The sequence below is a fragment of the Arachis ipaensis genome, chromosome B10 (assembly GCF_059453495.1).
Source record: "Arachis ipaensis isolate K30076 ecotype BB chromosome B10, ASM5945349v1, whole genome shotgun sequence".
Classification (NCBI taxonomy): Eukaryota; Viridiplantae; Streptophyta; class Magnoliopsida; order Fabales; family Fabaceae; genus Arachis; species Arachis ipaensis.
The window spans coordinates 41,346,830-41,359,008 of record NC_142435.1 but is presented as its reverse complement, the minus strand read 5'-3'; the positions used below and the strand labels follow the sequence as shown (position 1 = coordinate 41,359,008).

At 31.7% G+C, this 12,179-nt stretch overlaps 2 protein-coding genes across 2 annotated transcripts; one reads left to right on the top strand and one right to left on the bottom strand.

The window, feature by feature from the left end:
* Nucleotides 1-466: 466 nt before the first annotated feature.
* LOC107620543 (transcription factor KUA1-like) lies at nt 467-6,611 on the top strand. The gene is made up of 4 exons (XM_016322690.1): nt 467-643; nt 5,108-5,169; nt 5,289-5,707; nt 6,523-6,611. Exons 1-4 carry the CDS (start codon nt 467-469, stop codon nt 6,609-6,611), a joined length of 747 nt encoding a protein of 248 aa, XP_016178176.1.
* On the bottom strand, nt 6,525-10,152 carry LOC107623245 (coronatine-insensitive protein 1). Its single transcript, XM_016325433.3, has 3 exons — nt 9,542-10,152; nt 7,987-8,458; nt 6,525-7,446 (listed from the first exon to the last, which is right to left on the bottom strand). Exons 1-3 carry the CDS (start codon nt 10,030-10,032, stop codon nt 6,646-6,648), a joined length of 1,764 nt encoding a protein of 587 aa, XP_016180919.1. The 5' UTR covers nt 10,033-10,152; the 3' UTR covers nt 6,525-6,645.
* Nucleotides 10,153-12,179: the final 2,027 nt, after the last annotated feature.

Sequence of the window (12,179 nt, the reverse complement as noted above, 5' to 3'; positions counted from 1 at the left end):
TGGGGTACTGCAACAGCATGGGTTTACTACCACAAAGGCTGATACATCCCTGTTTACAAAACTCTCTACTGAACATTTGACTTATGTGCTCATATACGTTGATGACATCATTGTTACTGGCAGCTTAAATCAGTGTATCGATGAGGTAATTACTCAACTCAGCTCTCATTTTGCCTTGAAAGACATGGGAAACCTGCATTATTTTCTTGGATTAGAAGTAGCACACACTACTGATGGCAGTCTTCTGTTATCTCAAACTAAGTATGTCAATGACATCTTAAGGAAAGCCAATATGGTTGGCTGTAAGCCATATGCAACTCCAATCCCTTCCTTTCTAAAACTTAGCAAAACTGGCAGTCCTCCCTTCGGTGATACAGCCCTGTATCGTGCAGTTGTTGGGAGTCTTTAGTACCTAACAATCATGCGATCAGAGTTAGCTTATTGCATAAATCGAGTGTGTCAATTCATGCAGCAGCCCCTTGAAGCACATTGGAAGGTGGTTAAGCGCATTTTGCGGTACATCAGTGGCACTACTAGCTTTGGTTTGCGGATTCATCCGGCTAAAGAGCTCACTCTCACAGTTTATACCAATTTTGATTGGGGGTCTGATCCTGATGATCGAAAATCAACCAATGGTTATTGTGTATATTAATTTTTTGGTCTTCAAAGAAACACCATGTAGTTTGTCGGTCGAGCACAGATGCCGAATATCGGGGTGTGGTTGATGTAGTTGCAGAAGCAGTCTCCATTCAAAATTTGTTGCATGCTATTCATGCCCTAGTGACCAAACCGCCTATAATTTACTGTGATAATCTCAGTGCGGTTATGTTAGCTGCGAATCCAGTTTTGCACTTCAAATATAAACATGTTGGGTTAGACATTCATTTTGCTAGGAATTATGTCATGAAAGGTCGAGTTCAGGTTGTTCATGTCCCTACTGTGCAGCAGATCGCAAATACTTTCACGAAACCCATTTCTTCTTTCTTGTTCAGTGAATTTCGAAACAAACTCAGGATTGTTGACAAAACAACCCTTCGTTTAAGGGGGAATGAAGGAGATAAAGGAAGTTAGTTTATTGTTAGCTTATTGTTAGGATTACTAATAGTTTGTTAGTGAATTTGTTACAGTCCTAGTCAGCATTCTCTATAATTATACATTATGATGTAATCACAGTGGGTTTTCAATTTTGTTATCAATTCATTCCTAACACACTTTCAGAACTTTACTCTTTTCCTATTCTCTCTCTCTTTCTCTCTCTGGCCTGATACCTATAAATTGGATTTCAGATATAATCTCAGAATGATTTTTCTGTAAAATAATATCAAGAAAAAAATTAAATTAAATGCTTACTTGCGACTTTTTTCATTGTAAAATAATAAGAAGAAAAATAGTTTGAAAAGAAAGGGAGAACGAAAAATTACTTTGAAGTGAGACACGAACATTGAAAAAAATTGAATGCTTCTTGCCAAATTCTATTGGCAGCAATAAAATATATTTATATGGGTATAGAAAATCTATCTTTTGTAACAACTTAAAAAAGATAACATTAAATTTAACTATCTAAATATGTAGCGGATTTATATTTTTCCCAATTTGATGGCTAGAAGTTAGCAGGGACGGAGGCTCTAAAGATTCGGCGGAGCCCAAAATTTTAATTTTTGTTTAAAAAAAAATTGATGGAGATAACTCATCTTTTTTTTTATTATCTCATTTTTCTTCTAAAAAAATATTTTCTTAAAATTATAATAGATAAATATAATTCATTAATAATTTAGAGTAAGTCTAGCAAAAAAAGTTTAGATATTTTTGTATAGGTTAATAAGATATAGTTGTTCTAGTTTAATTTATTTAGAAAATAAAATATAAACTTTTATTTTTCTTTTAATGTCCTCCTCCATTTAAAGAATTTCTCACTTTTACTTTTGTGCAGTAATAACTTTTCTATTCCTCTCTTTTTTTATCTTTTTAATCTTTTTATCTTTTATTTTTTTATTTTTGTTTTTTTTTCTTACCGATTAAAAGAAAAGATTCTAATTCAACAACTTGTCTCTCATTTTTCTTTCACAAAAAAAATTTATTTTTACTCTCTTTTCTATTACAAGAGAACCATTAAACCAACAATTAAGACACATAGTCATACATGATAAAATAAGTAAAACATATCTTATTTCTTTTCTTGATTTAAATAAATTAATTTTATTTTTCTGTTAGTCTTGCTTAATTTTTTTATATATTTGGTTATTTACTTAATTTATTATTATTTGTTAAGTTTGTAATTATAAGTTAGTTTGTATATTCAGTTTTTTTGTTAATCGATTATGGGTAAAATACTAAATTAGTCATCTACGTTTGGACGTAATCCTGTTTTAGTCTTTAAAGTTTAAAATGTCCTATTTGAATCCAAAAAAGTTTCATTTAACTTCAATATAGTTCCACCGTGAGATCAAAGTTAAATAATTAACAGAATATCCTACGTGACAACAGTATAAGAACAAAATCAATAATCTGGAGAACAAGTACAAGCTCCAAAGGCACAAAATCAACCGTAGATACATCAATACATTTATTTATCATTTTTTTACAATTTAAATAAAATATTTTCTATAGAACTAAGGAGAATGATAAATAAATGTATTGATACATTCACGGTTGATTTTGTGCCTTTGGAGCTTGTATTTGTTCTCCAAATTATCGACTTTATTCTTGTACTGCTCTCATGTAATTATTTAACTTTGATCTTATGATAAACTAAATTGAAGTTAAATGAAATATTTTTGGATTCAAATAGGACACTTTAAACTTTAAGGAGCAAAACAGGATTATGCCCAAACGTAAGAGACCTATTTAGTACTTTACCCATCAATTATTTAATTATAATTTTGTATTATTGATACTACAATACTAGTATTTATTGTTCTGAATTTTAATATCTTATTTTAAATTGAAATATAATTTTTATATTTTATAAAGATTATAGATTGTAACTTGTACTTTTTGCTAAATACATTTTTTATTATACGAACTTATTTGGCCATTTGAATTATGGGTAAGTTCAAAACTATTGATACACTTCTTAAAATAAAATGATCAAGGGAATGAAGATACTTCTACTATTACTACTCTAACACTTGAGGGTCATCAAATTTTATTACTTCAAGTTCTCCATTGAATAGCTTAAAGCATCCACGACTTCTTCCTAATTAACTAGATGTTTTTCATTTAGAAAGAGATTATGGAATGCGACCAATGATTTAAAAGTTTCATCCAAATTAAAGAGATAAAATTCGTCGGGCTTATATTAAAGTTGGGCCAAATCAACCAATTCTTGATAACTATTCATTTTCTGGTGATAAAAATTATTGACACTTTCAAGCTTCATGGTTTAAATTATTTTCATCTTGGTTAGAATATTTTATAGAAGATGATGTCATATATTATTTTTTATGCTTTCTTTTTGCTAAGAAACATTCAATCAACACAAGTTCAATTGCTTTTATTGAGAATGGTTTCAGGAATTGGAAGAAAATAAATAATGAAAAAGAATGTGCTCTTCTGAATCACATTGGCAAAGGTCCCAACTCATTTTATCATAAGGGGCTAAAATCGTGTGATAATTTGATAAAAGGTTATGTTACGTGTACACCAAAATTAGCCACTAAAGTCAGCCACCAGTATAAAATACATGCTGGAATACAAATACACATTGAAAATAAATTAAACCACAGATGTATTTATACACAAATACATTGATGACTGATTTTAGTAACTGGTTTTGGTATACAAATAGCATTTCTCTTTGATAAAATAATCACAACATATTGACAGACTTCTTCATAAGCAAACATCAGAAGAGATTAAAAATAATCAAATTTGACTAGGAGCATCTATAGATTACATTAGATGGTTGACATTTGAAGATTGCGCTTACAAAAAACATGATAAAAGTCAAAGTTCAAACAATAGAGATAATTTTTTAGAAATGTTAAAACTTTTGGGATCTTACAATGAAAGAATGAAAAAGAATGTATTTGAAAAATGTTCAAAAAATTGCTAAGTATATTTCAATTGATGTCTAAAAAGAAGTTCTACATTTTCTTACTACTAAGGTGAGAAATTCAATTAGAGAATAGATTGGAGATGCCAAATTTTATATTATTGTTAATAAAGCTAGAGATAAATCTAAAAAAGAGCAAATGATCGTTGTTTTGAGATTTGTTATTCTAGATGAGTTTCTTAAAATGGGATTCTCTGATCTTGTGCATATCATTAATACTTGTGCGATAACTTTAAAGAAAGAATTAATTTTTGTTCTTTCTCATTATAATTTCCAAGTTAAAACTTGAAGTTCTTATTTGAGATTTCTTTTTTAAAAAGTAATTTGAATCTTTTTTTAACACTATTCTTTTGTTCACATGCATTCTCGTTAATCTTAACTTTATTTCATGCATTCACTTTATCTTCTTTGTGCATAATTAGTGGCAAAAATATCTCACAATTTCATTTTTTATTTTTATAGAATTATGGGTATCTAAATTCTATTTTAAGAATTTTATTAATTTTAGATTACTTGATTGTGATATCTTAAATAAAATAAGAATTCAATAATTTTTTTTAAAACTTGTAAGTTGAATACTTTCATGTTGTTAAAAATATGGGGTAAATGAAATTTTCAAAAGTAATTAATTCAATATCATAAAAAAGTTTGCATCAAATTGCTCCAGACAATCTGGCCACTATTTTAATTCGCAAGTTCCCGATCCATCTTACAATCCGTACCGAAAACATCCAGTACAACTTTTAAAGATTTTGTGAATTTACATATATTTATATATACTAACGCACTTTGTATGCTTTTATTTTTGGCTAAAATTTCCGCACCCCCATACCTATATCCCTACAACTTAGAACTATTTTATGTAACACCAATCCTAAATCAAACATGTTCTTGGTTATTTTTATAGTTTCTAACAGTAATAATCTTCTTTTGTGGTTTAGTAAGACAAGGTTCAAAACTGCATTCAACACAAATTCTTCAAAACATGGTGCCGAAACCATTTTTTGTTCCCAACTATTCTTCATTATCTTGTACTTCTTCTAGCTATGGTAGAAAGAGACCTGCAACAGCTATGGAAGAGAAGGAGGTTGTCCATGGAACCCAGAAGAACGCAAGTGAGTTTCATATAAGAACATTAAAACCAATGACTATTTTATAATTTGAATTCCTATACTATTAAATTCTTTTAATCTCTTGTAATATTTGCTTAACATGATTATATTTCTGGTTTTAGGCTATTTTTGAAGGGAGTTGAAAAATATGGTAAAGGAAAGTGGAAAAGAATATCTCGCGAGTTTGTACCGTCGAAGACTCCAAAGCAAGTTGCCAGCCATGCTCAAAAGTACTTTTTAAAACAAGAAGAATCTGAAGAGAACACTAATAAAAGAAGGTGCAATAATATCCATGATATGAATAATGCTTCCAATGTTGGAGAAACTGAACCATTGACCATTAGGGAGCCACAACTGCAACATGGTACCATTGATCAGCACAATGATGTAGAGCCAATAATAAGTTTGGGGAGTGCCAACAATAATCAATTTGAGGTCATTCCGAATTCTGGTAATTTGCATAGCGATGATCCTTATGAATGTGATCAGTGTTTCCGTGAGGCTTTAGATAGCTTAGTTGCTCAGGGTGTGACCTTTGACGGTAATTCTTGGTGCATACCACCCCATACAATAATTCCGAGGATTCTTTTATAAAGAGACACACTACCAACTGTTCGTATACCATTAGTTCTAAAACGTAGGAATTATGATTAGTCTATATTTATCTTATCTTAGTAGGATAAAACTAATTTTTCACTTTTCAGCATAGTTTACTCTACTCCTCTGCCAAATTTGCTTTTAAGTCGATAGTTGTAAGGAATTTTGGATAGAATGTCAAATGAGAATCTTATTATATCTATTCTTGTATAAGAGAATTCTTTTGTTGATTATTAATTAATAATAGTTTTTACCCATGTTCATTTGACTTGATATTTAAGCTTGTTTAATATAGAACGCGCTCCATAGTAAGGAGTTTTCATGTAAACTAGTAAATTAAGGATATTGTATTTGATATTTAAGCTTGTACAATGTGAAGACAATTTTGAACACATTAGTTTTACATTAAAATTGTTTTCTTAATTGCAAGTTAAACTCTGCTAAGCATCATAAGAAAGTTAAGGTACTAATTCCATATGTTTATATTAATATCTAATTTCCACTATTTTTTCCAAAATCACTGTCACTAAACATTCCAAACAAAAAGACAAATGTTTAATATTAAATAGAAAAAAGTTCAAAAGTTCTCTTTAAGAAATATTATCTAACTAAAGAAGTAAAGACTTTTTTCTAAGAATTTAGATTTAGGTAAATTCGACCTCTATTGTTTCATCAAAGACGTGTCCTCCGAATCAGAGAGAGACTGAGATTCACTTGGGAAACCTGTCTTGAACCTACGATCTTGTTATATACATTCAGAATTTCAGACAATGAAGCAAATGATTCAATATAACATTTATAGTCTCCCAATTTGTTCAATCAAAGGTGTCAACAATGGCACAGAATAGAGAAAATAACAGTTGCATCTTTCAAGAAAAAGGATTATACACGTGTGGTAGAATCCAGAGGTACAACAGAATCTGGAAAATCAGATCTCTGTCCTGCAAGAGAGAAATATGCAAGAATGTGTGCCGGATGCTCAACAGCTACAGGGCCTCGAGATTCATCATTGGCGATCACACGCCTCGAAGGAATCAACTCAATATTCCAAAAGGGGCGAGCCATAGCCACAAGATCACCTCTGGAAGTAGATTGCCCACATCCTTGCACCCACAAGTACCTAAGCGAAGCCAGTTGCGTCGCAGCAGCAGCTAGTGCACGCTCGCTGAAATGATAACAACCTCTCATTTCAAGTTTCTGAAGATTAGGACATCCCTTAGAGAATTCCAAAAGCCCTGCATCAGACTCCCCAAGGTAACCAAGCAGCATCCACCTAACATTTTGGCTGTATTTCCCAATATAGCCAAGACCCTTGTCGGTCAAGCCCCCAGGACGCAGATATAGTGCAAATCTTATAAGCTTGTCGCAACCCATGAGTAAAGCCCTTACTCCATTGTCAAGTGGCAAATCAGTTATTTTTTCACGGTGATCAAGCAAGACAAGCCGAAAATCATAGAGATTTTTGCAGTGAGTACCGATGTGTTCGAGACAGGCATTCGTCATGTCAGATACATAAACAGCCAAATATTCTAGTTCTGGACATCCCTGTGACAAAGCAATTAATCCTTTATGGGTAACACTAGTACCAACTTCATCACTGTCTCGTTCAATCCTAAGCCTTTTAAACCTCTTACAACAGCGAGCAAGAACTTCCAATCCTCTATCTCCAATCACATTCCTCGACTGTCCATGGGGAAATATAATATTAAAAATACAATTCTGGCCATCCAAAATAAACTATTTTGTCTCAAGATGTTGTTATGAATAAACAGTTAAACACCCAAATTGGTCCATAAGGAATTTTAAATCCTGACGCTTTGGTCCCCAATAAGTTTTTATTTCCTCAAGAATTACTCTTGTTGAACAAATTGGTCCCTTCGTTGTTTTGGAAATGACTAATTTGTCTTATAATGATAATTTTTGGGACCTAATTGTCTTAGGATTAAATTTGTTAGAGAATTATTTGTCCACATGCATATAAAAAACTTGATTGAAAGTGATGGAGAGACTAACCTGTCTGATCTGAAATTATTTGGGGACCAAATTGGGTATTTACTCGTGTTGTTATCGACTTAAAATTATTTTCTTTTTCGGAGTTTCTACATTTCCCTTTATGCTTGATCAAAGAAGTTCAATTCAAAACAATATATGCAAACATCAACCCAGTAGAGAAGTAGACAGGTAAATTAAGATATCTCAAATGGCAAGATCTCTGGAACTTACCTCAAGGACCTCCAAATTGGGGCACCTCTCGATTAACATACAATGATCCTCGGAATCCAAAAATGAATAAAGCAGATCCAATTTTGTAAGCCCAGATGCACAACTGAACACCACCGGCAACTCATTCCCTCCGATATATGTCAAACCCAATCGGTGTAATTTTTCTGGTAACACAACAGCATTGTACTTATCCGGTTCGCAGTTGTAGGAACCTCCACTAAATTCTTCTAGAGCAGAGGCATAGCAAAAGAAGTTCACAAGATCCAAGACTTCAGAATCAGTAATTTTCACAGAGACTAAGTTAGGACAATTTTTGGCTATAAGTTCCAGGTCCTGAAATTTGACAGCAGCAATGTCTGTCAAGTAAAAATTCAGCGTCTCAAGTACAGTATTGTTCAAAGCAAGCTCATGCAGCCATTCACAATCTTTCTCAACAATTGTGCTTTCCTCCAAAAACAAGACTCTTAAATTCCTGCAAATTTCGAATTTCACATTCAGAGCTGCACAATAACTATGTTGGCATGAATTCAATTATTATTATCGCATCAGGTTTAAGAAACGGATCAGTACATTCAGCATACTCCAAACATCAGTCAACTAAAAATTGCTATCAGTTTGAAACAGGAAGACTAGGTTAAATCTTCCCATCACTCGGCATTTTGCCTAATTATCAGAAAAAAAAATTAAAAAAAAATCTTGGATATTGGTCTAAAATGAAATAAGGCAGAATTTATCATTCCAAGGGTATGAAACAAAAGCCTCCTACCGAGTAAACAGCCATTTTGCATCCTGGAATATTACGATTTTGACAAAATTGACCCCAAAAGATGCAAATGAGAAAATGACCAAAGATATTCTCTATTTGATAAAATGAACCAAACTTATACAAGTAAATTAACTAAACGTTTGGTTCAATTTGACAGACGCAACATATCTTTGGAAATCATTTTGTCATGTACATCTTTTGAAATTTAATTTGTCAAAAATTGTAATCTTTTAGGGTCAAAATGGTTATTAACTCCTGCCAAACAATTGGAATAGCAGAGTGATAGTACAAGCACAACGGACTGGGAAAATAAATGAGAATTTCTAATTTAACCGTTGAAAATTCGCAAAGTGAAGTACCGAATTTAGTTATGAAAGATCATACCATGACAAATTTAACTATAAAAGAACAAAAATTTCCCTGGTATACCAAAAGGCTTGATTCGTTCGTCAAATCTACGCAAAAATTATAAAAATTTTGAAGCGAACATTATCTTTTGTTAATAATTTTCGTTATATTTGAATTTCCTTCTTCTTCTACGGATAATTTTGTACTTTACTCAAGAAAACCTAAAAGATAAAATAAAATAATAAAATTAGGGCATGCTCAGTTTACAGGTCCCAAAATAGAAATATGATTCCAACGTTCCAACTTCGAACGAGAGTCAAAATAGAAAAAGAAAAAACGACTTATGCTTTAAATGATTGAAAACTTAGTCTTTTCTATTTTAGGAAAAAAAGAAACAAAAATGAAAAAAAAAAAAGGAATAGTGCAGAGTTCAGAGCATACCTGCAAAACCTAGTAACAAAGAGAAGGCCATCAGTGGAGAAACCAGAACACTTATCAAGCTTCAAAGCCTCAAGCACGTGACCACGTGACCTCGCAAGAAGCTCAAGATCCGAATCCCTAACAATCATTCGCCGGAAATGAACGCTCTTCAGAAACTCGAAACCCTCCGAGATTTCCCTCACCCAAGGTGTCACGTGACCACCCCAATCCTCCGGTATGAGGTTGAACATCGCCGCCCTCGGCTTCCCCTTCAGCTTCAGGGACTCCAGCCGCGGGAACCGCCCCCTAAGGCGCTCCGGAGTGGTGGTGTAGCAGAAGGCGACGGTGACGTGCTTGCGTGTGAGGGAATCGAGCTTGTGCCATCGACGGCAGACAAGGGAGACGGCGCTGCGGTCTTTGGGGTCGTCGATGTAGCGAATGACGCATTCCATGGCAGCGTCGATGTGGCAGGTCTTGGGTCTCGCTCCGGATCTGACCAAACTATCAGCCATGGGGTTCAGGTGAGAGTGAGAGCATGGAGCCTATGGAATCTTTTGTACGGTCCCATCTTCTTTGCTGTGTAATATTCTCATGTATATAGCGGAGCCTATGAAAATAAAATCTATCCTATTACATATAAAAATCGATTTTCTGCACTTATTAACATGGAGCTGACGTGGTATGTTTCTTTGTTTTTTGATTTATTTCTTTTAACTCATTAAATACAAGTTATTACAACAAACTAATTATATCAACTAATTGATTTAATTAGATATTTAAATATTATATAATTTATTATAATTTATATTATTTCGATTTGGTAATATTTCTTAATTCATTTATTTTAATATTTTATTAGTATTTTTTAATTTAATTCTTTTAATTTATTAAGTCAAATTTATTGTGTGTACTAATTAATTAATTTGATTAATTTATTTGTCATTAAATAATAAATTTATGAATAAAATAGATAACTAAGATATTTTTAACTAATAATTAAATCATCAAATAATATATATTAAACTAAATTCAAATCATATGAATTAAAAACTAAATTAAAATAAGATAATTTATTACTTATTCAAGTTGAGTGCAATAAATACAAATTAATTTTGTTAGATAATCATAGTTGTCTGATCTACTATATAGATGGTCACACAAATTATAAGAATCATAATTTTTATTACTTTTACTATTTCAACTCTTCTTTTCTTTTTTTTTAATGTATAATTTCTTTTATGTATAAATATATTTCAACTCTTCTGATGAGTGTTTTATTGATTGTTTGTTTGATGAATATATCTCAATTTAGACATTCTACTAATGTGGATGGAAATTGACCTGTAGCAATTCAAAGTGGCCCATGTATTTTTTTATAGTATTAGATAGAAGAATATTTGTTAAAATGAATATACCCATTGTAATGAAATTTTTTTTCAATTGTTATATTTTTATGTTAGTCGTGTAAATTCTTTGAAGGCACAAGATAATAAAATAGGTTGACTTTAATATCATTAGAAGCTAAATTTAATGGTTCAAACAAGCACCACTAATTATATTTAAAAAGTAATTTGTAATAATAATGTGATTTACATATTAATTTTTTTGAGTAAATTCATTTCAAAATGTAGAAATTAGAGTCAATTACGCTAAAATTTGAAAGGTAATATAGAATTTGACAACAAAGTTAACACTCGTTAAGAAAATAAATTTATTTATGGCTATTTTCTAATTATAAATAATAACAAGACTTATGAAAAAATATTAATGTCATCATTCTTATTAATTAAATCATAATATTAGGTAGTTGATAGTTTTATAGGCATAAATTATTAAGTAATTACGTAAAAATTAGCAACGAACAAGCAATAAGAATTTAGAAAAAATATATTATATAATACCAATTTCATAATTAAAATATGTCTCATATCATATTCTCATATATTCTATTTATTATATATTTTATTATATAAAAATCAGATTTCTCCACTTAATAATGGAGTTGACGTGACATGTAGGGGTGTGCATGGCCCGGCCCGGCCCGAAGGCCCGGCCCGGTCCCGAACACTTTAGGGGCTAATTTGGTGTGATTTCATCGGGTCTAGGGCCGGGTAAGGGTCTCAAAAATAGACCCGGTCATTATTTTGGATCGGGTCCGGGCCATAGCTCGGGTCACCCGAAATCGGCCCGGTGGCCCGGCCACTATACACAATAAATATTTTGTATTATTAGTGATGGATGATGGCTATTATTATGTAGAATTTAAGTATTGTAAACCTTAATATTTTGTGTTATTAGTCATTATATATAAGACTATAAGTTAATGTTTTATATTTAAAATGCATAAGACTTTAGACTAATGCATAATATTGTGTTATTTGTATTTATTTAAATATTTGGTGTTATTAGGCAATATTAATATTATTGATTATGGTTATGCTTTAATTTTAGAGAAGAGTTGGTTCTTGTTATATTTTTCTAAGTGAATTTTACCATGTCAAATAATGGTTGGAGTCTTGCAAATTTGGATATTTTTACATGCTAACTTACAAGAAGGTATCAAGGTAATATAATGTTAACGGCCCGGTTTTCACCCGATATAGTTGTGGCCCGAAAGGGTATAGGTTTCATCGGGTCTAGGGTCGGGTTCGGGTCTCAT